Source organism: Muscardinus avellanarius (assembly GCF_963383645.1).
Source record: "Muscardinus avellanarius genome assembly, chromosome: 6".
Lineage (NCBI taxonomy): Eukaryota > Metazoa > Chordata > Mammalia > Rodentia > Gliridae > Muscardinus > Muscardinus avellanarius.
The window spans coordinates 121,931,283-121,956,666 of NC_137791.1; the positions used below are offsets into that span (position 1 = coordinate 121,931,283).

At 38.6% G+C, this 25,384-nt stretch overlaps 1 protein-coding gene across 1 annotated transcript in view; it reads left to right on the forward strand.

Moving 5' to 3' along the window:
• Window positions 1–25,384, forward strand: part of ADGRA3 (adhesion G protein-coupled receptor A3) — a gene marked incomplete at both ends in the record, with an annotated part of 124,116 nt that overhangs the window by 54,591 nt on the left and 44,141 nt on the right. The window contains 8 exons of the mRNA XM_080697664.1: window positions 202–273; window positions 7,202–7,273; window positions 9,602–9,673; window positions 12,834–12,994; window positions 15,435–15,648; window positions 17,616–17,780; window positions 20,812–21,013; window positions 22,162–22,317. Coding sequence (XP_080553790.1) covers window positions 202–273; window positions 7,202–7,273; window positions 9,602–9,673; window positions 12,834–12,994; window positions 15,435–15,648; window positions 17,616–17,780; window positions 20,812–21,013; window positions 22,162–22,317 — 1,114 coding nt within the window. The remainder of the gene's footprint in view (window positions 1–201; window positions 274–7,201; window positions 7,274–9,601; window positions 9,674–12,833; window positions 12,995–15,434; window positions 15,649–17,615; window positions 17,781–20,811; window positions 21,014–22,161; window positions 22,318–25,384) is intronic.

The following is a 25,384-nucleotide window of genomic DNA, read 5'->3' on the forward strand; positions in this document are numbered from 1 at the left end:
TTGGGCAATGTGCTACTTAGGCCGATATTTCTGGAATTTGAATTCTAACTCCATGACTTAGTGCTCATTATCCTGGCTTATGTTTTTACTTCCCTTTCCTCCAGTCTTGATTGTTGCTATTATTTCTGTATAGCAGATAAAGGTAGTACACCTAAATATTTGTTACATTGTTGATGTGTGAGCAACTTTTATTTTTGACAGGGACCTTCGAAACAATCTCATCAGCAATATAGATCCAGGTGCCTTTTGGGGACTGTCATCACTAAAAAGATTGTGAGTACCTGAATTGCTTGGTTCTGAGTTTGAATGGTTTCATTCTACTTTAAAGTGATTAAAATGTGTATTTATTATTTTATTTATTTTTCTTTTTCTTGTGGTACTGAAAATTGAACCCATTTTGAAACAAAGTCTCACTAAGTTGCTGAGACTGGTGGCAAACCTGCAGTCCTCCTGTCTCAGCCTCAAGAGGATGGGGTTACAGGCATGCACCACCAGGCTTGGCTTCTTATGTACTGTCCTTATGTCCCAAGTGCTGACATTACAGGCATCACCACCATGCCTGGCAAAAATGCCCGGTGCCTCCTGCTAAAAGAACAGAGAAAGTATTCAATGTAAGTGGCTTTGAGAAACCATTCTGTGGGAAGTGGCTTAGATACATTTGGGAGGCGGAGATCAGATGAGGATCAGGGTTTGCGGACAGCCTCAGATACTTAGGGAGGCCTTTCTCAACTCAGTGAGACCCTGTTTCAGAAATAAAAAAAGACAGCCGGGCGTGGTGACATACACTTGTAATCCCAGTGCTTGGGAGGATGAAACAGGAGGATCGCAAAGGTTCTAAGCCTGCCTCAGCTACTTAGTGAGGCTCTCAGCAACTTGGTGAGACCCTGTTTCCAAATAAAGTATAAAATAGGTCTAGGAGTATAGCCCAGAGGTAGAAAATCCCCTGGGTTCCACCTTCACCACAAAAAAGCATAAATAAATAAATAAATAAATAAATAAGACTAAAAAATAGAGCTGGGGGTGTATTTCATAGGCACAAGGCTCCCCTGGGTTCGATCTTTGGTACTGCAAAAAAAAAAAAAAAGTGGCTTAGCACAGTGTGATTTGTTTGGTGGAAGACAGTTATGTTCATATCATGCTAATCAAATCATTCACATGTCTGCTTTGCCCAGCTAACATAATCTGTAAATGATTTTCAAGTTATGACTCCATTCATATGTTATTAATGACGTATAAATTGGTGCACCTTTCTCTTAATGATGTAAAGTTTTGCCATTTTCATGTGTATTTTACCTATGTAGTTTTTTGTTTTGATTTGTTTTGTTTTGCGGTACTGGGGATGGAACCCAGGGGCATTCTACCTCCAAGCTACACCCAAGCCCTAACTTTTTATTCTTTACTTTGAAACAGGATCTCACTGAGTTGCAAAGGGTCTCACTAAGTAGCTGAAGCTGTCCTTGAACTATAATCCTCCTGTCTCAGCCTCCCAAATTCTGGGATTACAAGCATGCGCCACCACACCCGGCTTTATGTAGTTTTTTTTTTTTTTTTTGGTACTGAGGTTTGAGCAGAGGGATGTTCTTCCTCTGAGCTGCACTCTCAGCCCTTTTGTCTTTTATTTGGAAACAGGGTCTCTAAGTTGCTGAGGCTGGTTACAAACCAGTGATCCTCCTGTCTCAGCCTCTAGAGGATGGTGTTACAGGATGCACCACCAGGCTTGGCTCCTTATGTACTGTTTCAAACCCTGCAGACTAGTTGCTCTTATTTGCAGAGCTGAGCAACCCCACGCCCCTCGTGCTTATTTTAGAATTGCTCACCTCTGAGAAGTGACAGGACTCGGGCCTTGTAGACTGTCACCTCCCTGTACCCCTGAAGATGTCTACCAGTCCTAGACTGCTGACCAAGCTCTGACTTCTCTGCAGGAGCTTTCAGATGCTGGAGGGAAAATAGATGGTGTAAGGGAGAAGCAATCATTTCCCCTCGACCCTCCTGAGTTTTTGGCTGGGACTCTTGAAACAACATATAGCCAGGCATTGTAGTGCACGCTTGTAATCTCAGCATTTGGGTGGCTGAGACGGAGGATCATGGTTCTTGGATACCTCAGCTACTCAGTGAGGCCCTTTGCAACTCAGTGAGACCCTGTTTCAAAATAAAGAATAAAAAAATTAGGGCTGGAGGTGTAGCTTGGAGGTAGAATGCCCCCCCTGCGTTCTATTCCCGGTATCGCCAAAAAAAAAAAGCAACACAGATACTTATCAACACGTATACATATATAAGTGGGAGGAACTCAGGGAAAGAAAGAGTCACTTTCAAAGAAGTGGCTAGGACTCCAGCTGATAAAGAATACCGAAAACAAGGAACAGTAGTTTCAAGAGAAGGGATAGGACAAAAGAAAAGGACCTTGAGTCTTTAGGGACTAGAAACCATGAGAGGACAAATATTTGGGAAATGGATGGTAGATAAACTCTAATTAGTAATGTTTGTTGTGTGGGGTCCTCTGGTGCTTTCTCTATTCTGAGGGGTCTAAAGTCCTCTTCAGAGGGGAGCTTTTGACCTTCCTGATGGAGAGGGGAGAAGGGAGCTCTCTAAATTTATTTCCTGCTTTTAGACAGATAAGGAGAAGACAGAGCTGTTCTGGTGCCTGTTTCTTCTCATGTGTTTGTAGCTCAAGATTATCCTCATGCTGTTTCACCGGTTTTTAAAAATTATTAATATTATTCGTGTGCCGATGTGCACACGCATAGAGATTGAGCATCAGGGCCTTACACATGCCAGACAAGCACTCTACCACTGAGCTACAACCCTCCCCTCAATTTATTACTTTTGTCAGTAAAATATAATTCACCTAAAACTTAGCTATGGAACTCCTATTTCTCTCCAGTGCTTGGGAAGATCATAGGTTCAAGGGCAGCTTCAGTAACTTAGTGAGACGACCCCCCCCCCCCGCGCCAACAGCCCCCCCCCCCCCACTTACCAACACCCTGTTTCAAAATAAAAAATAAAAAGCCGGGCGTGGTGGCGCATGCTTGTAATCCCAGCATTTGGAAGGCTGAGGCAGGAGGATCACGGTTCATGGACAGCCTCAGCTACTTAGGCCCATTGCAACTCAGTGAGACCCTGTTTCAAAATAAAGAATAAAAAAATGGGCTGGAGGTGTAGCTTGGAGGTAGAATGCCCCTGGATTCCAACCCTAGTACATAAATACATAAGTAAATAAATAATTTTAAAAATAAATAAAAAATAAAATAAGGCTGGCAGCGGAACTGAAAGGTAGACTGCTTCTGAGTTCAATTCCCAGTATGAATAAGTATATACACTTAAATAAGTAAATAAAAAGCTCCCATCTGTCTTTCTCTTAGGTAGTCTTAAGTTTCAATTGTGTAAGATTATGAATAGAAGGAGTTAAAGGATTGTCTTTCTGTCCTGTAAAATTACACGAGTGTTAATCAGGGTCTATAGTAGGGACTTTCATTGCCACAGTTTTTCTTGGGTGGTTCATTGCTCATTGGTCTTTACTTGCTCTTTGTACAAACCCAGGGATGCCTGGAGGAGACCTGGCTACCAGTTTTCTTATTTTCTGTTTGCTAAGCACCCTGTTATTCTTTAGTTAAGGCTCCTCAATGAGACAAGTCAAAAGCTGGCAGTCTCAGGTAGGTTACTGGAGGGTGGAGTTCTAGACAGGAGGTAAGAGTTGGGTGGGGGCTGGGCATTAGGTCTATGCCAGTGTTCAGCAGGTCCAGCTACGTGTAGAGCTTAGTAAAAGTAATATCAGCCATAGGTATAGCAGCATCACGAACATGGCAAGGCAGAAAGCTGCATCAGTTGAGTTCAACAAAGCTCCGCCAAGGCCACACCAGAGGTTGGCTAGGCTTCAGAGATAACCAAAGAAGTAAAACACCCCACAAAGGGTTAAGTCCGTGGAATCATAGACACCCACCGAGAGTCTGGATGTAGGGACAGCATTTAGGCCCAGAAAGGCAAAGTGATACATGCCAGGAGCCTCGGAGGCTGTTAGTACTCCCCCATGCAGACGCAGGCCGGGGATATTTAACATGGCCCCCAAACAGACAACACCGCAGGGAAGTGCTGGGGAGGGTGGGGCAGCACCAAGGAGCTCCACTTAGAACAGTGAGCTGCTTTCTCTTTACTTCCTGCATTGCTGGGTCCCAGTTGCATGTATGCCAAGGACCTCAGTCCTCAAGCAGGGGCTAGCCTTTTTTTCAGGGGAGGAATGTACCATGAATATTATCAGAAAGGACCACATATTTCTTCCCTCTGTAATTCACACCACTGTATTCACAGCTCTGTGTGTGTGTGTGTGTGTGTGTGTGTGTGTGTGTGTGTGTGTGTGTTACTGGGATTAACCACAACCCCTGGCTCACAGCATTTTTTTGGGTAATAAAAATGTAGTACTAATAATATATCTATGCTTTTAGTTTAAAAGAAATTTGACTGTTAATAAAGAGCAATTTCATTGGGAAGTTTCAAACTTATTGCAAAACACGTTAGGTTCTCCATCTAGCTCTTTATCTTAAATAATTTCTCAAGTACTGCTATTTAAAATAAATTTTTAAGAAGTCTTGTTCAGTAGCATTTAATTTAATTACTGATAATGTGCTCGGCATTGCTGTAGCGTTTTTCTCAATGCATTACACATTAAGTAGTCTCTTGTGTTCTTGCCTAAGAAGGTAATTGCCATTTATAATGTTCTTCCCAGTACAGAATACATTCTTAATTCCAAACAGCTGACTTGTAATTGAACTTAGGGTACAGAATGTGCAAGCTAAAGGGGTCCTATATATTAACTCGGTGGATGTAAAGGTACTCCCCAGTAGTAATGATATCTAGCTACTTATTGACATAGATACTTTTTCTTAGGGAGGAGGCCTTAAATCATTCATTTCAGTCATGTATCCTACTCTGCGGCCATTGATAACACTTTTTCTAAATGTATCATGCCTTTGTCTTTTTTTTTTATATAGGCAATTTGAATAAAAAAGATGAAGTGGCTTTTCTCAAAGATAAACTACCAGAAGTTGTTTAGGCACATTCAGTTTCTCTTTTGTTTTATCAAAAAACTCAAGCTGATTCTCAATCCAAATGAAAGTGTGTTACCGATACCTCAATTTCATTGAAGTAGGTGTGGCTATAATGAAATTGTTTCCCAGAGAATCAATGGCAATCGTACCATTTAAAGCAAAGAATTGAGACGAGGTCATGAATAGAGCCCAGAAATACTTGTTTAAGCAACAGTTCACAAGATTATACCTAATTTTCTTAAACACTTATCTCCAGAAATAAACAGACAATGTACTGGAATAAAAAATGTCCCACACGATTAAATACTTAGCTTTAATATTCTGAGGAACTTCAGCTGTACAGTGAGCACAGATAAAGGTTTGTATTGCATGAGATTCTTCCTGCACAAGTTGCTATAAGAGAGGGAAGGGAGAGCTGTGGAGTTATTGAGCCGGGATTATTTAGGGTAGCTTTTTGAAATAACTACGGCGAAAACTAAGTGCGTACTTGGTTCAGATGCTATGCTTTTATAATTTGTAGTCAAGCGGATGCATTCTCTGTCCTTCCCAGGTATATGGTTTGGAATCTTAACCATTTTAGTTTGGAAATGGATACTTTGAATCACTTTTCTAAAGTAACTCAAAGTGTAACACAAAGAATGTGTACTCTATGATGAAATAGTATACACATTGAAGAAAATATGGTAAAAGTGTGAAAATTTTATTTAGATGTTTTATTTTCATTCTTTAAAGGAACTATGAATTTTATTGTGTTATTCACAATCTAATAGTGAATAAAAATTTAAATTAATATTTGTTGAAGTTTCTTTATCTTCTTTTTATTGGGACCTAGGGATGTTATACCTCTGAATCTACACCCTCAGCCCTTTGGAGTTTCTTTTTTTTTTTTTTTTTTTTAATGGTACTGAGAATTGAACTCAGGGCTGTTCTACCTCTAAGTTACACCTTCAACCCTATTTTATGCTTATTTCTGAGACAGCATTTTGCTAGTTTGATGAGAGTCCCTTGTTGAAGCTGTTCTTGAAACTGTGATCCTACTGTCTCAAACTCTAAAGTACTGGGATGACAGGTGTGTGCCACCACACCTGGCTTAGTTTTTGTTTTGAAATGGTCTTGCTAAGTTTCTGTGTACTGTTGTCCAACACGCTATCCTCCTGTCTCAGCCTCTCAAGGACTGGAATTACAAGTGTTTTCCACCATACCTGGCTATTAAAGGAGGGTTTTTTTACACGTGGAATTTACTAAGTCCACAGATGAACAGTGATGCAGGGCATACCATTCCAGTTACAAGCTGCAAAAATGGTCAGTTGCTATTTCCCAACAAATGCCTTTTGCTTATAAACAGCTCAGGTCTCTGATTAAATGTAAAATTAAAATTGTGTTCCTTGTCCATGGTATAAAGTACAGTAAAGACAGGACAAGATGTTAACTAAAAATTCTGCAGGACAAGATGTTAACTAAAAATTCTGCATAAATCAAAAGGGAAATGTTTCATAGATTGAGGAGTAGAAAAATATTTAGAAAATAACATTCAAGAAGATGTAGAAGTTAGAGCTGGCTGAAAAAATAATTGGGTCATTACCTAGATATTGTTGATTTGGCTTGGCATGAAGTGATGAATCTATAAAGTAAAAGCTAAGTCTTTTTTTTTTAATTTCATGGCAGACAAAACTTCTGAGTATTTAAAGGAATGAAGTTAGAAAGTGAAGTTTCAAATGTTCATGAAGAAATGAGAATTTCGTCATGCTGATAATTTACCCTTTATACATTATCTCTACTTGCTGGCTTGAGTTGGCCTTAGTCCTCCAACTGCTTCTGCATAATTTTAACTGTAGATCATCAAAGGAATTGTATTGCAGACAGCAAGACAGATTAAGTCTCGTCTTCATCAGTTCAGTTTTATCTTGAGTGACTTTTGAGGAATTAATACTTGAAATCTAATTAAGCAGCATTTAATCTATGTGTAAATAAGAACTAAGCAAAAGCAAGAATCATTTTTTTCTCAATGCCATTTTTGTCTCATTGGTGGTAGGTAAGTATCCCAAAGATGCATAAAAGAAAGGTATTGTATGTGACCTGGGGACCATTCTTGGCTATCAAGTGATAAGACCTTGAGGACTGAACAGAACCAATTGAAAACACTGTGTCCCCTTTCTCCTTAGGGACCTGACCAACAATCGGATAGGATGTCTGAATGCAGACATATTTCGAGGACTCACCAATCTGGTTCGGCTGTAAGTAACTTTTCTTTTCTACTCAACTACAAGGAAGCTTTGAGCCGGGCTTGATGGTGCACACCTTTAATCCCAGTACTTGGAACGCTGAGACGGAAGGATTGCAGATTCAAGGCCACTCTTAGCAACATAGCAAGATCATGTTTCAAAATAAATAATATAAAAAGGGATGGGGGAATAGCTCTGAGGTAGAATGCCCCTGAATTTAATCTGCAATACAGAAAAGAAAAAAAAAATATATATATATGTATTACATGTAATATGTTAAATGAATATATACATACTAATTATTAAAGTAGCAATAAGGCATAAGGGGCTTATATTTAATCAAGGAGATAGAGTATCCTCAGAATATAATACAGCTTGAGTGTTGCTTATCCAAAATTCTTGGGACCAGAAGTCCAACAATTTTGAATTTTTTTTTCAGATTTTGGAATACTTACAAATATACAGCTCATTATATCTTGGGAATGAAATCTAAATCTAAACATGAAATTAATTATGTTTCATAATATGCCTATACACAGCCTGAAGGTAATTTTACACTATATGTATAGTGTAAAATATAAAATGCATATTTTATACTGTATTATAAGATAATACAGTATAAAATAATATAAAATAATATTAAAAATATATTTTTTGTGGTGCTGGGGATTGAACCCAGAGGTGGTGTACTTCTGAGCTCCACCCCAACCCTATTTTTTTTTAAATTTGGAAACAAGTTCTTGCTAGGTTGCTGAGAGTGTCACTGAGTTGCTGAGGCTGGCTTTGAATCTGCAATCCTCCTGGGTCAGCCTCCCAAGTACTGGGTGTACAGGCATATACCACCATACCTGGTTTACGCAATATTTTAAACAAATTTTTGCATGAAACAAAGTTTTATGATATGTTGTGGAATTTTTCTCGGGGGATGGCAGGGGCCTCTTGTCAGTGCCCCAAACGTTTTGAGTTTAAGAACATTGTGCTTTGCAAATTTTTTTGTGTAGGAATGCTAGGCAGGTCATAGACTACACCATACACATGCACATAACATAAAGATGAGGGCAGGTAGTAATTCACCTGCCCCTCATTCAGTGAGCTCTCTGTGACACTGAGCAGGGACATTCTGTTGTGGTTGCCATTCAAAGCTCTTTCTGTGTCATTCCCAGTTTTCTTTGGTTACGTTTTTGAGAGCATCTCAGTGCTGAAGTCTGATTTAAGTGTTTAAGGATGTGTAATTTCTGTGCCCCCCCACCCCACCCCAAGCTCCTGCCAATTACTTTACTTTAGGCAGCCAAACAAACAGTTTTTTCCAATACTGAAGGACCTTTATCATGTTGGGTTTTACTGGGAGGATGTCCTGTCGGTCTCGGCTGTGTTCTCTGCTGCCAGAGGCATTCCAGTGGAAGAGATACACAGGGCGCTCTCTCCACTGCAGCCCCTGAACTTACAGCCAACCTTGGAAGACATGCCTTAGTGTAATCCTGTGAATGTAGCAAATGACCCAGATTGAAGCATTGGCTGTCCTGGGTTTAGTTCATATAAGATGCCTCTAGGTTTAGGTTTTGTTAACGGTACTTGATACAAGAGGGAGATGGGCAATGTAATTTGTCCAAGACTAATGCTGCATCCTATCTGAGGTCTCCTTCCACCTCTGGACTCTGCTGTGCTTGTCCTTTCACTTCATTATGATGTGTTCCTCCTGCTGATGACTGAGACCATTCTTACCCATTCTTCTTTTTTGACATCTCAATTCTTGTTATTTTTAATTTGTTTTTAAGTTCTTATTTTCTGCTTTCCTTACATGGGTCCTGAGTGGATGAATACATGAGGAGCAGATCTCATGGGAATTCAGTGAAAGATAGCTTTTTTAAGTTTATTCACCTGGTATTTGACAGATAATTTCTTATCTAGCATTAGTCGATTTAAAAAAATTTTGTTAGCTTAAGTAATTTTTTTCTTCAACTTTGGAGAAAATATTTACTAGATACTCTTTATAAGTGAAACAATTTCCATGACTCCTTTATAACTTTACATAATGTTTACAGAGACTTAGAAAAATGAAACAGTAAAATAGGGTATGTGTATATATTGCAGTACTGGGGGTGGAAACCCGAGGCATATTTCCTCCAATATACCCCCAGCCCTATTTTCTATTCTTTATTTTGAAGCAAGGTCTTACTAAGTTGCAGAGGGCCTCACTAAATAGCTGTGACTTTCCACCAACCCAATATCCTCCTGTCTCAGCCTCTCAAGTACTGGGATTACAAGTGTGTGCCACTACACACAGCTCTATAACTGTTTTTAAAAGTAAAATTCTTTTTTTTTCTTTTTTTTTTCTTTCAGAAACCTTTCAGGGAATTTGTTTTCTTCATTGTCTCAAGGAACTTTTGATTATCTTGGTTCATTACGGTCTTTGTAAGTAAGAATTTTTTGTCCTGTTAAGCATATATTCACTTTTGAAAATTAAAAGAAAGTTTGTTATGTGGTCTAAGAGATTTTATGGGGAATTTCTTGTGAATTTGTAAAAATTAGACTCTTTTGAGTATGCATTTATACTGTAAAACATACCATGAATCTCTATGCACTTCAGGCTCAGATGGCCAGTTTCTCCTTAGAATATTATATTTCTCTACTTTATATTCAAAGTAAATAAATGGGTTGTTTCTCTTTGATTTTGTTTTCAAATTAGGAGATATTTTCATTGTTTGACTAATTAAATCCCCAAAGTATAAACCAACCCTCTCTCTGAAGACTGCAGTGGGGAGTGTTTCACACTCTTAGGATTTAATTTTATCCTGTAATCCCTGCTGCACACTGAATTCACCACTATTCCTGCTGTTTCTGGGAATGTTTACTGAGAAGGCCAGCTTTGTGAAGTCAGCATAAGATCGCGTTCATGCAGTTCTCTGTAGCTTTAGATTTGGTTAACATTTTTTTTCCTCCAGAAGCAAGTTTGGTGAGAAATCACACAGGAATGACTTTTGAAAGTAACTCTATTTCAAAATAAACCTCATTCTAGCTCAACCTGTTAGTTACATTAATGTCTGTTGGAATGATAGTTAAATTATTGTTTTTCACATTTTGTGTACTTTATGAGATTGAATCTTTTTCAGGGGAAATTTTTCTCTTTTAGTAGATCCCTCTGTTTAGTGTTTGCTGACTCCCTCCTTCCCTCCCTCTCTTCCTCCCTCTCTTCCTCCATTCTCATTCTCTCTTCTCTCTTCTCTCTCTCTCTCTCTCTCTCTCTCTCTCTCTCTCTCTCTCTCCCTCCCTCCCTCCCTCCCTCCCTCCCTCCCTCTCCTCCTCCTCCTCTTCTTCTTTCTTCTTTCTTCTTTCTTCTTTCGTCTGTCTCTCTCTCTCTCTCTGTCTCTGTCTCTCTCTCTCTCTCTCTCTCTCTCTCTCTCTCTCTCTCTCTCTCTCTTCCTGTGCTGAGAATCAAATACAGGACCTTACTGAGATATACCCCTATCCCCTTTCCTTCTCTAAACTTGTCATTTCAGTCTTATGTAGCAGTTTCCATTGGGATGTATCTAGCAGGCTAGACTCTGACCTTGCTTGTCACCATTTTGCAGGTGGATATATACACTTAGGGAATCCCACCAGCTGACACTACGTGGTCTCTCCTGTTGGTGCCACTTTTGTTCCTATCCAGAGATCTGCTTATGAGGGGAAACAATTCCTTTTGACTCCGTTTGGTATACTTAGTGGGCTCAAGCCATTCATTTTTTTGGTTTTTATTTTTATTTTCATTTATTTTTTTTGGTGGGGATGGAACTCAAGGCCTCAAGCCTGCTAGCAAGTGCTCTTCTACTGAAAGATGCTTCCAGCCCTTCTCTGAAGTTTAAGAAATAAAATTGCAAGTTGGGCGGGGTGGGAAAATGCCTGTAATCCCAACTATTTGGGACGCTGAAGTGGAGGAATTGGAAGTTGGAGGCTAGCCTAGACAATTTCAGAAGACTGTCTCAAAATAAAATAAAAAGGAACATGAGTAATAGCTCAGTAGTGGGGTGCTTGCCTCCCATGCAGGGGGTACTAGGTTCAATCTTCAGCACCATGGGGGGAAATAAAGAAAAAGGAAGGTGAGGAAGAAGGAAGGAAGGAAGGGAAGAAAAAAGGTTGCAAGTGCCAAAGATCCTAGTCAGTCAAGTACCAGAATACTTTGCAGGTGTTTTCCCTGGCAATGATAGGAACTGACAAGAAAAGGTGGTGCTTAGAAATTAGAAGATTAGAAGTCGGTCAGGTAATTTTTTTTTGGCATTGATTTATATACATATTCTCTCTTTCCTGTATTCCATAGCAGCCCGCTTTTCTTCTTCCATATTTTTAATATTTTTGCCAAAACTTGCAGTATGAACCCTGTGCCCACACAGTGTGTGTTAGAGGTGTTTAATCATAAGTCTTTGAACACATTACATTCTGTTAGTTATATATGCGTTCTTTTTTCTTCTTGGTGGGAAGGGGCAGTGTCTTGAAGTTATTTTTATTGGCTGGACCTAGCAGAGTGTGTGGTGCTATGAGTAGTCAGTGCTTCGTGAGTAAAGCATTCAGGAGATTGTTGTTGAAAGTGGAAGTCCGGCGCAGAAAAAACCCAAGGCCAGCCGTCGGAGATAAGCAAGCAAGCAAACAAGCAAAAGCTTTATTACGACAGCCCAGCTCCCTTTTATATCAGGCAGCTGGGAGGAGGGGGCTTCCGCTCACAGAGGAAGATCGCACGAAGTACGGGGCGTTTACTGATTGCGTGGCTCATACCCCAGTGAGTGTATTATCAGGGGACTGGTTGTTGGGCATCCTGTGGCCCCCTTTGACTGGCTATGAGGTAGTCAGCACAATCCGGAGGAGAAGCCGGAGAGGCGTTGGCATAACTGGGCTGCTTATCCTAACAGTTGTGCTTTTGTCTAAGCTCTCTGTGTTTATCCTTTCTTTGTGTTTTGCCTCCAACACCAGTTTTTTTTTTTTTTTTTGCCTCAGGTAAAGATAATTCTTTGATTTGTTCATATCAAGTAAGAAGTATTCTTATTTTTATATATCTGATATCTGAGGTTTCTGAGACTTCATCTCTTAAGTTTGTAAATATCATAAAAGAAAAGGGTCAGAAATAGTGTAAACCCATGAGGAGCTGACAGTCTAGTCAGAGGTCCAGAATAGAACCACACACACCATCCTATATTGCTTTGGATTTCTATTTTATTGCCAAAAATCATCAGGAGAGATTATAAGCAGTTAGGTCATGAACATGGCAATAATGTTAAGAAATTAGGTCCCAAATTATTGCCATGTACTTTAGGTTTGATAGACAAAAGGTAGGGATTTGGTATTCCAGAATCCTGGGGGTGTGCACCATGTTGTATAGATGAGGGATATCTGACAAATAGTTTTTCTTTGCATGTTAACCTTGATTAAAAGCAGAGGACAGTGTTGGAGTCCAACATCCTGGAAGACTTTGGAAAGGAGACAGTTGATGGCGTATGCCATGGGTGTGGTAGAGGTGAGAAGTATTGTGCTTTCCAACAAACCAAGCTAAAGCAAAAGCTCTATTTTACTTTATTCACTATCATCTATAAATTGTATGTTACAGAGAATTTCAGACTGAGTATCTTTTGTGTGACTGTAACATATTGTGGATGCATCGCTGGGTCAAGGAGAGGAACATCACTGTACGGGACACCAGGTGTGTGTACCCTAAGTCACTGCAGGCCCAACCAGTCACAGGAGTGAAGCAGGAGCTGTTGACATGTGGTAAGAGAGAAACCAAAGCTGAGGAAGGAGTTGCCATAATTTGACTTGCTAGCATGGTTTTTTTTTTTTGGCTGTTGTTTTTGACAAACTATAACATTTTTTGATGTAACTAAAGTACAACCATTAATCTTTAAGGATTTGATAATTCGTTTATGTCAACAATTAAGCCAGCAGGATTACAAAGCATTATTTTTCCTACTGATCTTTAAGGGAACTATTCTTGGGCTCTGAATAGCTCTATTTATGAAAACCTATTTCAAAGAACAGTATAGATATTTAGGCTCTGAATGAGTTGACAGATGAGGAATTTGCCAATAGTAATAGCATCTCAGGATGTCCACATATTATTTGTTAGTGGGAGTATGACTTGATACAGCCTCTTTTTCATGCTGATAATCAAACACAGGGCAGTGTACGTGGTTGGCAAATACTCTACCCTGAACTACATTTCTTGCTCCCTGATACAACTTTTTAAAAGTATGGTTCAACAATATGTGTCAGTGTTCTTAAAAGGTTGGTACAATACAATTAGGTTTGATAGTTCTACGTTGTGGAGTTAATTCTTAGGAAATGGTCACCTGTGTATGTAAAATATCAAGGCTTTATACGTAAGCATATTCTAAATTTTAAAAAATAGAGGAATATTTAGCTACGTTTGACATGTCAATTCAGTCAACTAATATGCAGCTATTGAAAATCATGATTTTTGAAGACTATCTGAAGACACGAGAGAAATAACATATTTAGCACATGTTAAATAAGAAACAAACCAAAACTCACTCCATTAACCTGAGCTAATACTCAGACAACAGAGATACCAGCCTAATGTTTGTGTTGGGAAATAAATAATCTTGTTTTTTTTTTTTTTACTCTTTGCTTTACGATTATTAATTTTTCTATTTAACAAGTTAAATATGCTCACTGAATGAAAATTAAGCTTTATTAAGGGAAAATAAAATCAAAAGAAGCAAATAAAACCCATGCCTACATTCTTATCACTCAAAGAGACCTAGATTTGAAACCTTAGTGTATTATCTTCTATACCATTTTTCAATATTTTGTTCATTTGGTTGTGGTGCTAGGGATTGAACCCAGGGCCTCAGGCATGACAGGCAAGTGCTCCATCACTGAGTATGTCTCCAGCCAAAGAAGAAGGGCTTCTGTGTTTTGATAGAAATATCAGACTAATAATACTTTCTAACTCCTTAAAAGTTGAAGTAATGTAAACTTATTTCCTTATCATATGGAATAGATGCATACCGATGCATTGTATAGCTGTGGCCATAATTTAACAGCTTCCTCATTACTGCATACTTAGCTTGCTGATCATTTCTAATTCCATAAATAATGCAAGGATTAATTTCTTTGTATATATTTTTGCATATTTGCTATTATTCTTTAGGATATGTTAGTGCTAAAAATAGAATTGTGTTAAACAGTGAATTAAATATTTTAAAGGCTTTTAATGAGCCTGTTGTATTTGTGTACATTTTCACATATATATTTAAAATCTTTTCCCTTTCATCTTTTCTGACTGGAAGGAAATATATCATTTTTCAAAAGGCATTTATAAAATATGAGATCTTTAAAGATTTTTCCCTTCCCTTCCCTTTTTGTTTAAATATTTTAAATTTTGAACAGTGAATGCGTATTACTTTTTACCTCCAGAAACGATTTTTTTAGTCAAAGGTAATACAATCTCCACAGTGTATTTTAAAATAGTGAATATCAGCATTTACTTATCACTAGTTCTGTTCTCTAGATTTATGTTTTGTTTTGCAACTTGTTCTTTTAGTTTGCTTCAGTGATCTTCTGATAGTCTTAATGATTCCACCAAGAAAAGAACAACTCTGTGTATCAGAACTGAGTATGAAATGGTTTACATTTTCCTTAATCTTGTTTTTTCTATGACCCATGCTTATTAGTCTGATTTTCATCACTATGATAAAGTACTTGAACGTTTTGAAGAAGAGAGGTTTGGTCAGATCACAGGTTTGGGTTCTAAAAACCTGGCAGATGTGTGGGTTTGGCTTGTGGCAAAGGTGTCATGGTAGGAATGCACATGTGAGCAAGAGGTCATCTGTAGGACCGTAAGTCAGGGGTCAGTAACAACCAGGCTGTGGTAACAACAGCTCTCAGAAGAACAGCGTTCCCATCTGAGGCGTGGTCCCCAATGACCTATGGGTCTCCCACTTGGCTCCACTTAAGATTTCATCACATTGGGCACCAGGTGTCCAACACATGATCCCTTGGGGGACACGACCAGGCCATAGAACCACCCAACTCACCAGCAGCCTTATTGACATTCACATTAGAATGCTGATTACTGAGGATGCTTGTGCTTCCACTTCTGTAATTCTACATAGAATTTCTATATTAGTTATAGTGTGAGATCCTGATACCATATTGGTTTACTAAGTCTTTGTTCTACCGTCTCTAGATCCTCCCCTGGAATTGCCATCCTTCTTCATGACCCCGTCTCACCGCCAAGTTGTGTTTGAAGGAGACAGCCTTCCCTTTCAGTGCATGGCTTCTTATATTGATCAGGACATGCAAGTGTTATGGTATCAGGATGGGCGAAGAGTTGAAACTGATGAATCACAAGGTATCTTCGTTGAAAAGAACATGATTCACAACTGCTCCTTGATTGCAAGGTACATTTTCATTTTAAGATTAAGAATTGTCTCTGGATTTTTTTCCCCCCCTGTGGTACTGAGAATGGAACTCAGGGGCATTCTACCTCTGAGCTGTACCCCCAGCCCTTTTTTAAATTCTTTATTTTGAAACAGATTTCACTGAGTTGCAGAGAGCCTAAGTAGTAGCTGAAGCTGTTCACAAACCATGATCCTCCTGTCTCAGCTTCTCAAATGCTGGGATTATAAGCATGCACTACCATACCTGGCTCTCGATTTTACTTATGCTTTTGAGTTGTAATTTGGATTAATATTTTTTTGCAGCTAAAGTGCAAGAAAGAGAGTGTACTAATTTTGACATTGGCTGGACACCACTCAGCTCCCAGCTTCTGGTGGTGTGCACTGTTGACATTGAACCGTGCTGCACCCCTTTTTTATCATCGTATAATGGGGTTTTGGACAATAACTGTTGTGGAACAAGATATACGGATGTCATTGTCTGACCTAAATGTGAAGTTTGATTATTTTCAGAGTACCCAGTAGGCGCTTACATCCCATTAAGAAGTCATTGTGATTATTTGAGAAGGAAATAAAAATCCAATTTCAATTTTATGTTAACTTTTAAATAGCTATTAAGTTATTCAGATATACATTTTTTGTGGTTTAATTTAATGACCGGACTCATCATCGACATTTTGTTTGGATTAGGAGCACCGTGAAAAAGTTCTAGTTAGTGAAGGCTGCAAACTTAGGAAGATTGGGAACTTCTGGACCAAGGAATGATTTTCTTTACCAAACTTGCCATATATTTCTTCCTAGTTGAATATAGTCACATATAGTAAAATATTTTCAAACTTTCTGGTCATTAAATTTAACATCAAACTTTTTTGCCTCTTGATCTTGACAATACTAAGAATTAATTGCAGTTATTGACATATTTTCCAAACTTGGCAAAGATAATAAACATTTTCTTTGATAACTTTGGATATAATAGTGTCTCAGTCTTTCATGGGACATTTGCTGCAGCCATAACTGTTTTAGGAGACCAAATATGTGTATTGACTTCAAGACATAATTTTTATGTTAATTAAAATAATACATGCTTTATATCTAATTATTATCATTTGTGTCTGTATAACGGCAAAGCATGGTGGGTGGTGTGAATGTGTAAAGGTTAATTGAACATTCTGACATTTACTCTTTAATTAGTAAGTTTTATATTAGAAAATTATGATTTCATCTTGAAAAGAGGATTTATTGATGGCTATTTAGAAACACAGCTGTTCAGCCAGACATGATGACACATGCCTGTAACCCCAGCTACTCCAGAGGCGAAGGCAGAAGGTTAGTGAGTTCAAGAACAGCCTGTGAAATTTAGCAAGACCCTGTCTCAAAAAATAGAAAGAAAAAAAAAAAGAAAATATAGCTGTTTGAGAAAGGAAATGCACGTTTTACATGGAAACCTTCTTTATGAAAGCATCATTTGTTCATTTTCTAAATCTTTTGAGATTTAAAGGTTTGCTTCTAACATAACCCTTTTCCCATAAAATACTCTACCTTCACTTGTTTCTTAATTACATAATTAGTACTGTACTTTCTCATACTTTAATATTTTGCTGCTATTTAAGAATCTTTGGAACTTGGAAACCTTAGTGACTTAAAAACTTCCCCTAAATTTTGCTGAAGAAGGGATTGGTGATGTTCCTGCCTTTGGAATTCCGTTTCTGTCCCCTCGGGAGCTCTGTTCTCCCTGTGAGGAAGGAGAAGTCTCCAGTATCATATACCATTGCTCTTATCCATACTCCTCTTACTGCTCTTACCATTTTATTTGAAGGAATTCCTTCCTTTCTTGTTTTGTCTTGAAACTGAAGGACTTAAAGGTCATTGAGTACATTCATTTAAATTTGCTAAGTGACTGGTTGAAAATTGCATTGTCTCCTTTTTTGCGTAATCAAATTTTCTCTTTTTGGAATCTTCTTTTCATGCAGTGCCCTTACCATTTCTAATATTCAGGCTGGATCTACTGGAAATTGGGGCTGTCATGTCCAGAGCAAGCGTGGGAACAATACCAGAACTGTTGATATAGTGGTCTTAGAAAGCTCTGCACAGTACTGTCCTCCGGAGAGGGTAGTGAATAACAAAGGGGACTTCAGGTCAGTGACGTGGAAAGAACTGGGAAAAGTCTGATTTGTCCAAAACTTGTTTTATTCCTAAAGGCACATAATTGGACTCCTATCCTGAGAAACAAAATTTGAGAATTGTGTACGTATCCACCTAAATATCCTTATATGTCTGTCAGTGGACTGTATTTTTTTTTTTTGTTTGTTTGTTTGTTTGTGGTACTGAGGATTGAACCCAGGAGTATTCTGTTTCTGATCTAAACCCCCAGGTCTTTTTTATTTATTACTTTTGAAACAGGGTGTCACCAGGTTGCTGAGTCTCGCTCTGTTGCTGAGGCTGGTCTTGAACTTGCAATCCTCCTGTCTCTGTCTCTCCAATACTGGATCACAGGTGTGCGCCATCGCGCCAGAAATAATAATTTCAAGATAGTCTATGGAGATGGGAAAAGTACCTGAACTTTAAGGACTGTTGATTTAAGAGTCTCTCAAAATAGAGTTATATTTAACAAATGCTTTTGCTTGCTGTGTAAGTTAAAAACTCGTTTAGAGGACCATTTTGGATATTTTGTTAAAATAGCAAAATTTAAACAAGTTAACAGCACTGCCTGTTTTTCTCAAGGGCTATGGATGAATTTTAGCAGTTTTGTAGGGTTGTTCAGCACTTCTAACTATTGGTTGAGTGGACATCATAATAGAAGATTTGCAGATATAATTTTCTCCCCTACTCAGTTCTTCTTGCAGTTAAGTGAGAAGGACTTCAGGAAATGAAAACGGATAGGAAACTTGTGGAGACATTTTTGGAAAGCCCAGTAGGGGTGGAGTAGGTTGTAGAAGATAAGCAGAATGAGTTAATTTTATTTATTTATTTATTTTTAGTAAAAAGCTTAGAACTTGTGAGAGGTAGCAACGTCTATCGTGGCTCCTCCTTACTTTCAAAAGTTTAACACATTTTTAGATATACTGTTAATTTCATATCTTTTTTGTTGAGGGATTTTAATAACAGGCTTAATGATATAAACAAAGAGAAATACTTTACTCTTTTAAGCAATGTAAATACTACCTAATGCTGAGCATTATTTCTGTGGGTTCTATTGCCACCTCTTGGCTATAATCCTGATATTTTAAGAATAGGGAAACCCTTTGGTGTTGTTAATCTTTTCAATCCAAGGAGAAGAAACAGTAATAACACTTTGAGACCACCTAGATCTTCATTACTTTCATTCTTTTTTTTAAAAAAGAAATAAACTTCTTCACATGAGCATATGGAAATAAGCAGTTATTATTGACAAAGGACAAGCTTTTTCTGTGCCTAAGTTGATCTATATTTATGTTGCATACTTTAAAATGAAGTGTTTTTGCTATTTGTTAATTTTGTTATATCCATCATCTTTTATTAAGTAATCATAATATGTTTTCATTTACAGTAGATTTTATGTCTTACTCATCGTTTTTGAGTATTTTACCTTTCTAAAAAAATAGAAGAAAACCCAAAATATTTAGCTGATTAATTAGCATTATTTCTCTTTTAATGCTCCTTAAGATATTATACCATTAAACTCCCACCGCATTAATAAGATTTAGTGTTGCTTGATCTATTTATGTAGTTTGGGGTAATGAATTCTGTTTCGATGTGACTGATATTATAATTTAGTGATTCCTATGTTAGATGTCAGCTGTAAATTGTGTTAAATTTGCTTAATTTTGATCTCAGTTTTGGAGAAAAATAGAGCCTACATACCAAAGCTTCCTCCCTGTCCCTAGGGTGAGGATGCACATCAGCAGGTCTGTGTAGTCAGTGGTACGGTGACTACACTGTAAGTGAGTAGCTTCTCCCCAATACACTCTGTAGAATGCTATGGTGGAGATCTTTAAGGCTATGCCTGTGCTCAGAAATTTATTAGAAGAATTTATGGGACTTAGCATAGAGTCATACTCACAGCTGAAAGATATAGTATTAATGCATGATCCATAGCTGGATCATGAGGAAGAAGGATCCAGATGGCTCTGGAAGAATTCATGTATGGGTTTCTATGTGCCTAACGGGGTCACATGGAGTCTACTCCTCCATAATAAGTAAGCAACCTTTATGCCCAAAGGAGACTCGGCACTTCAGGCTTTTACTGGGGGCTGGTCATGTAGCTCCCCTCTGCTTAGCATATACAAAATCCTAGACTCCAGGAGGAACTCAGCTATTCAGCATCAATTGTATTGCTTGTCCTAACAGTCTAGGGAGAAGGAACCACTGTTACCAGTAACTGTTCATGGGAGTATGCTGATCCCTCAAGTTCCCAAATAGCCACAGACAGGCCAGATTTGCAAGCAGGATTTTGTAAGGACAGTAGTCTCAGACCGGCCATGGTGTGCCCCCCCCCCCCATATACTAACCCTATTTCTGCAAAAGGCCAGATTCCATTTATATTGAGCAAGAGTCTGCCATTATACGCCTGTTTTATAAGCCAGTGATGTAATAACAGTTATTAAATAGAGACACAATACCATCTATTGCAACAATTTTCTATTTTATTTGGTACAATCTGATTTTCCTGTACATTCATAGCAATTCTTAAAAGATTATAGAATTCTATTATAAGGGAATATTTTATTGTATTATAGTAATAAAGTATACTCAGCTGATAAAGATAAGTTATTCATGTTAACTTTTTTTTTTTGCGGTGCTGGGGATTGAACACAGGGGCATATTCTGCCTTTGAGCTACACCCTCAGCCCCATTTTTTATTGTTTCTTTTGAAACAGGGTCTCACTGAGTTGCAGAGAGCCTCATTAAGTAGCTGAGGCTGGCCATGAACCTGTGTTCCTCCTGTCTCAGCCTCTCAAGTACTGAAATTATAAGTGGGCGCCACCATGCCTGGCTCCATGTTAACTTTTAAAAACATTTTTTTTTTTTTGTCTTCAAGGAATTTTATTTTTTTTCCCCCTTGACTTTTCTCTGCAGTTACTCACACTACATCATAATCTTTGGGTTTTTTTTTCTCTGCTATTACTATTACTTAATGTCTTCTGTCATTCCAGGTTTTCTGAAACTATTTTGTCTCTGCCTCTGTAGGTGGCCCAGGACTTTGGCGGGCATTACCGCCTATCTGCAGTGCACTCGGAACACCCATAGCAGCGGGATCTATCCTGGGAACCCTCAGGATGAGAGAAAGGCTTGGCGCAGATGTGACAGAGGTGGCTTTTGGGCAGATGACGATTATTCTCGTTGCCAGTATGCAAATGATGTCACGAGAGTTCTTTATATGTTTAATCAGGTAACTAGAAAGTCTTTAAATTTACTCAAGTTGTGAAAATAAAATATGATGGCCAAACCAAATACACACACACACACACACACAATTTTTTAAACATTAGATAAAGACTTGAGCAAGGTATGGTGGCGCACACTTGTAATCTCAGCATTTGGGAGGCTGAAATAGGATAATGGTTTTGAAGACAGCCGCAGCTACTTAGTGAGCCCCTTTGAAACTCAGTGAGACCCTGTTTCAAAATAAAGAATAAAAAGTAGGGCCGGGGATATAGTTCAGAGGTTGAATGCCCCTGGGTTTCATCTCTAAACAAATAAACCAACCAACAAATAAATAAAGTATAAAGACTTGGGGGGGCAAGCCTTTAATCAATTTATCTGCCTTGGCGATCAGCTGTCCTCTGGCATCTTCCTTCCCAGCTACCACCTGACCTTGTGCCTTTATTTGAATACCTTTGTCATCTGAGTCCCCCAGATGCAGTTCCAGTCACCCCTCCAGTGCAGGTGGAAAGCCACGCCCTGGTTCCTCGCATCCCTTTTTTAGTATTCCACAGTTATCTCTTGGAATACTCGTCTGACTCAGATGCCTCTTCTGTTTGCTCTGTGCCTCTCTCTTGAACTCTGCCGTGAGCAGCTGGGAGGAGGCTTGCGCTGTTCATTTCCTTTGCTCTGAGCACCAGCGCACCCTTTTTGCAGAGGTTGGTGCAAAGTCAGTGTTTAAGTCAATAAATAAGCAAATGTAAACCGTTGCTGGCAGTGCCTGGCAGTAAAGATAAGTAGTAAATAAGTGGTTCATACTTCAGTGCGGTGGGACTTCCAGGGGAGGGATCGATCGTTCCCAGCTGGAGGACTCCAGAAAGGCTTTCTTGAGCAATTGGGAGCAAGGTATGTCTAGAATTTGGATTAGCGGAGCGGAGAAGATGATTCAGCCTGTCCACCAGATCAGTGATATATTATTATATTTCATTCCAAAGATAAAAAAAAAAAAATTCCCTCAGGATAATCTCCTTAAGATCTCAGTTTTCTCGAATTTGAATCAGGGGAGGATGAGTAAATAATAGTTTCAATCTGTTGCCATGTTTTGAAATGCAAAGTTAAAATGTCAGGATTGTGCCCATCATTTCTCAAAGCGCTGTCCCTGCCTCTTTCCTGTAGATGCCCCTCAACCTCACGAATGCCGTGGCCACGGCTCGCCAGCTGCTGGCTTACACCGTGGAAGCAGCCAACTTTTCTGACAAAATGGATGTTATATTTGTGGCTGAAATGATAGAAAAATTTGGAAGATTTACCAAAGAAGAAAGATCAAAAGAGGTATTTTTCTAATAAGTTTGGAGTTGTAGCATGCAGTGTCAACAAATGGTAATGGGGTGGTGTGGAATCTGTACTTTTAAAGCTGATTTGTTTGCTATGTTTGAGCTACATACAATTTTTAATTTCCAAAATTATCATTGAAAACTTAGGTTCCAGCTACTACAGTTATCTGTGGAGGTGGATGATGATATCAGTACTGTGATGTAGCAGAGATAGTGATGGTGAAAAGAAGCCCTCTGCCTCCACATTGTGGGTTAGCCAGGGCTGTTTTCCTCATCCTCCTGTGATTTCTTATGTCGACACAGCCACTTCTTAATGGGAGTTTTAGTCCCTCTGATCTTGTTGAAAATTGTGAATTGCTTTTGTGATGTCCTGGAGAAGTGAGAGGCTATGTTGGACCTGTATTCTTATTTCATATGATTAGAATATACAAATTACAACACTTTAATGGAATGGTAATTAAGGACATATATTTATCTTGATTTGAGCATTACACAGTATATACAGGTATCGAAACATCACATGGGACTTTAAATAATGCACATTTTTTATGTATGAGTGAAAAATTTAAAAAATCTATAGTGATTTTGAAAAGGGGTATATTTTTAAAAGATTATATTAAAACCTGGATATGCTTGTCAACATGGTATTCTATAAGAGAAAACTTAAGCTGGGCATGGTGGCGCACACTTGTAATCCCAGCATTTGGGAGGTAGAGACCAGAGGATCATGGTTTGCAGACAGCCTCAGTTACTTAGCAAGGCCCTTTGCAATTCAGTGAGACCCTGTTTGAAAAAATAAAAAATACTAAAAAAAAAAAAGGCTGTGAGTGTAGCTTGGAGGTATAATGCCCCTGGGTTCCATCCCCAGTACCGCAAAAAATAAAGTAAAATATAAGGGGAAAATTGGCAACTACAAATTTCATTATGAGTGAGTACCAAATAAAAATATTTTAAATAATCTTTTAGAAGCAAAGTTAATCTACTCATAAACAAAAGTTTTGAGCTATGTGAGAACTTTATATACGTGTTTCTTTTGCGAATGGAATCACTGTGCCAAAATAAATTTTAGAGGTCAGAAGGAACCTGGATCAAGTGAAGCCCAGTGAAAATCAAGTCATTTATCCAATGGTGTACTGTTTGTTGGTGCGACGCTGAGACTAGGTCCCACGAGCCCTCTGTGACTCTGATCGGAAGAGTTTTCTTGAGTCTCACATTCACTGTGTAAAAATATTATATTGCCCTGTTTTGCAGCACTTTGGGGAACACACTGACTAAACAATCTACCTCAGATGCACTGATACTGCTAAAAGGCAAATAATAGTCTTATTTCCCTAAATCAAAGGTGGCTAGCCAAGGATTTTTTTTCTTGGAGGGGAGGATGGTAGAATATCTTCATATCTTATATTTTGATAATAAGCTTTGAAAGTATGGCCCTGGTATTTTCGCCATTTTACTAGACATGGTAGTTATTAAGGGAAGGAAATATGTTTGTTTATATAAATGGGACTCATGCAAATGGGCAACTGCATTGGGCTAGGCATTGTGAGAGCATTTCAGGACTGCTCTCTGCACTTTAGACACCATGATTTTCTAACCCTATCCTGCTGCCCGATGGTGCTTTGGGCCACAGCTGCTTCCCTGTGGGAAGTTTTCTTAGTACTGGGAGAAGCAGTTTGGATTCTGACTCTGGAGCTATTGCTCCTCATTGTTGCAGATAATCACAGGCTCGCTGCCCCCACAATTAGTGATTGTTTTTGGAAGTGGAATGTTTTGAGTTACTAGGATAATTGTAATGACACTGAGAATGCAAGCACTGAAGGTTGTTTTGCCAAATAATACATGTTCTCTTGCTTAGCCTCTCCTCTTGCAAAGAGCAGTGTGGTGCCCTTAGGTTGCTCTTGAACTGTTTGCCAATGTGTGGAATGAATAATCTGCTTCTTGCATATGGTAGCAGTTTCACAAGTTATTAATCAACTGTGGTTCGTTCTATCTATCTATCTATCTATCTATCTATCTATCTATCTATCTATCTATCTATCTATCTTTGTTGTCCTGGGGATTGAACAATGGAATTCTATGTGTAAGCTTTTTTACCTCCAGCCCTTTTTACTTTTTTTGTTTTTGAAACAGGGTCTCACTAGGTTGCTGAAGCTGACCTCAAACATGCAATCATCCTGTTTCAGCCTCTCAAATACTGGGATTACAGGGTTATGTCACCATGTCCATCTTCTTTCTTATTTTTTTATATTTATTTATTTATTTATTTATTTATTTTTGTGGGTGTGGGGATGGAATCCAGGGGCATTCAACCTTCGAGTTATACCCTCTGCCCTATTTTTTTTTTTTATTTTTTATTTTGAAACAGGGTCTCACTGAGTTGCAGAGGGCCTCACTTAAGTAGCTGAGGCTGTCCGCGAACCGTGATCCTCCGGTCTCAGCTTCCCGAATGCTGGGATTACAAGTGTGCGCCATCATGCCCAGCTTTCTTTCTTATTTTTAAAATGAGAATGATACTGGCCCCATTTAACTTGAAAAGTTTGTATGCCCAGGTGAGAAAATTTAGGTGAAACTATTTTGTAAAGTAGTTGCACAGCTTGAGTCTAGTTTTAGAGGGTCATGAAATTAACATTCCTTTACTCTCAGAATCTAAAATACAAGTCTTTTTGAAAACCCTGACTGAGTGCTGTAGGTGCTTATCTAAGAATCCAGTTTGAAGGCAGTTGCTTTCACTTCCATTCACTGGTTTACAAAGTTAATGATTTATCTTTGGAAACAAGTGACAGCAGTTTATCAAGATAAATGAGAGAAGCAGAGGGAAAACATTCAGGATTGACACCTGAGGTCTGGATGTAGTAACCTACCTGCGATGCCCTGACATCCTATGCAATTAAAACCTGCAGGCCGGAGCTTTCCACATAGTACAGTAAAAAGAAAGAAGGTTTAAGGGCTTTGTTTTAAGTTCATGAATACAGCATAAAACGGTGCTAAAATATCCTAAAACCCATGTACTTTAGGTGGACAAGTAATTAATTCCGTATTATGTTCAGAAAGTTAATTCTGCTATG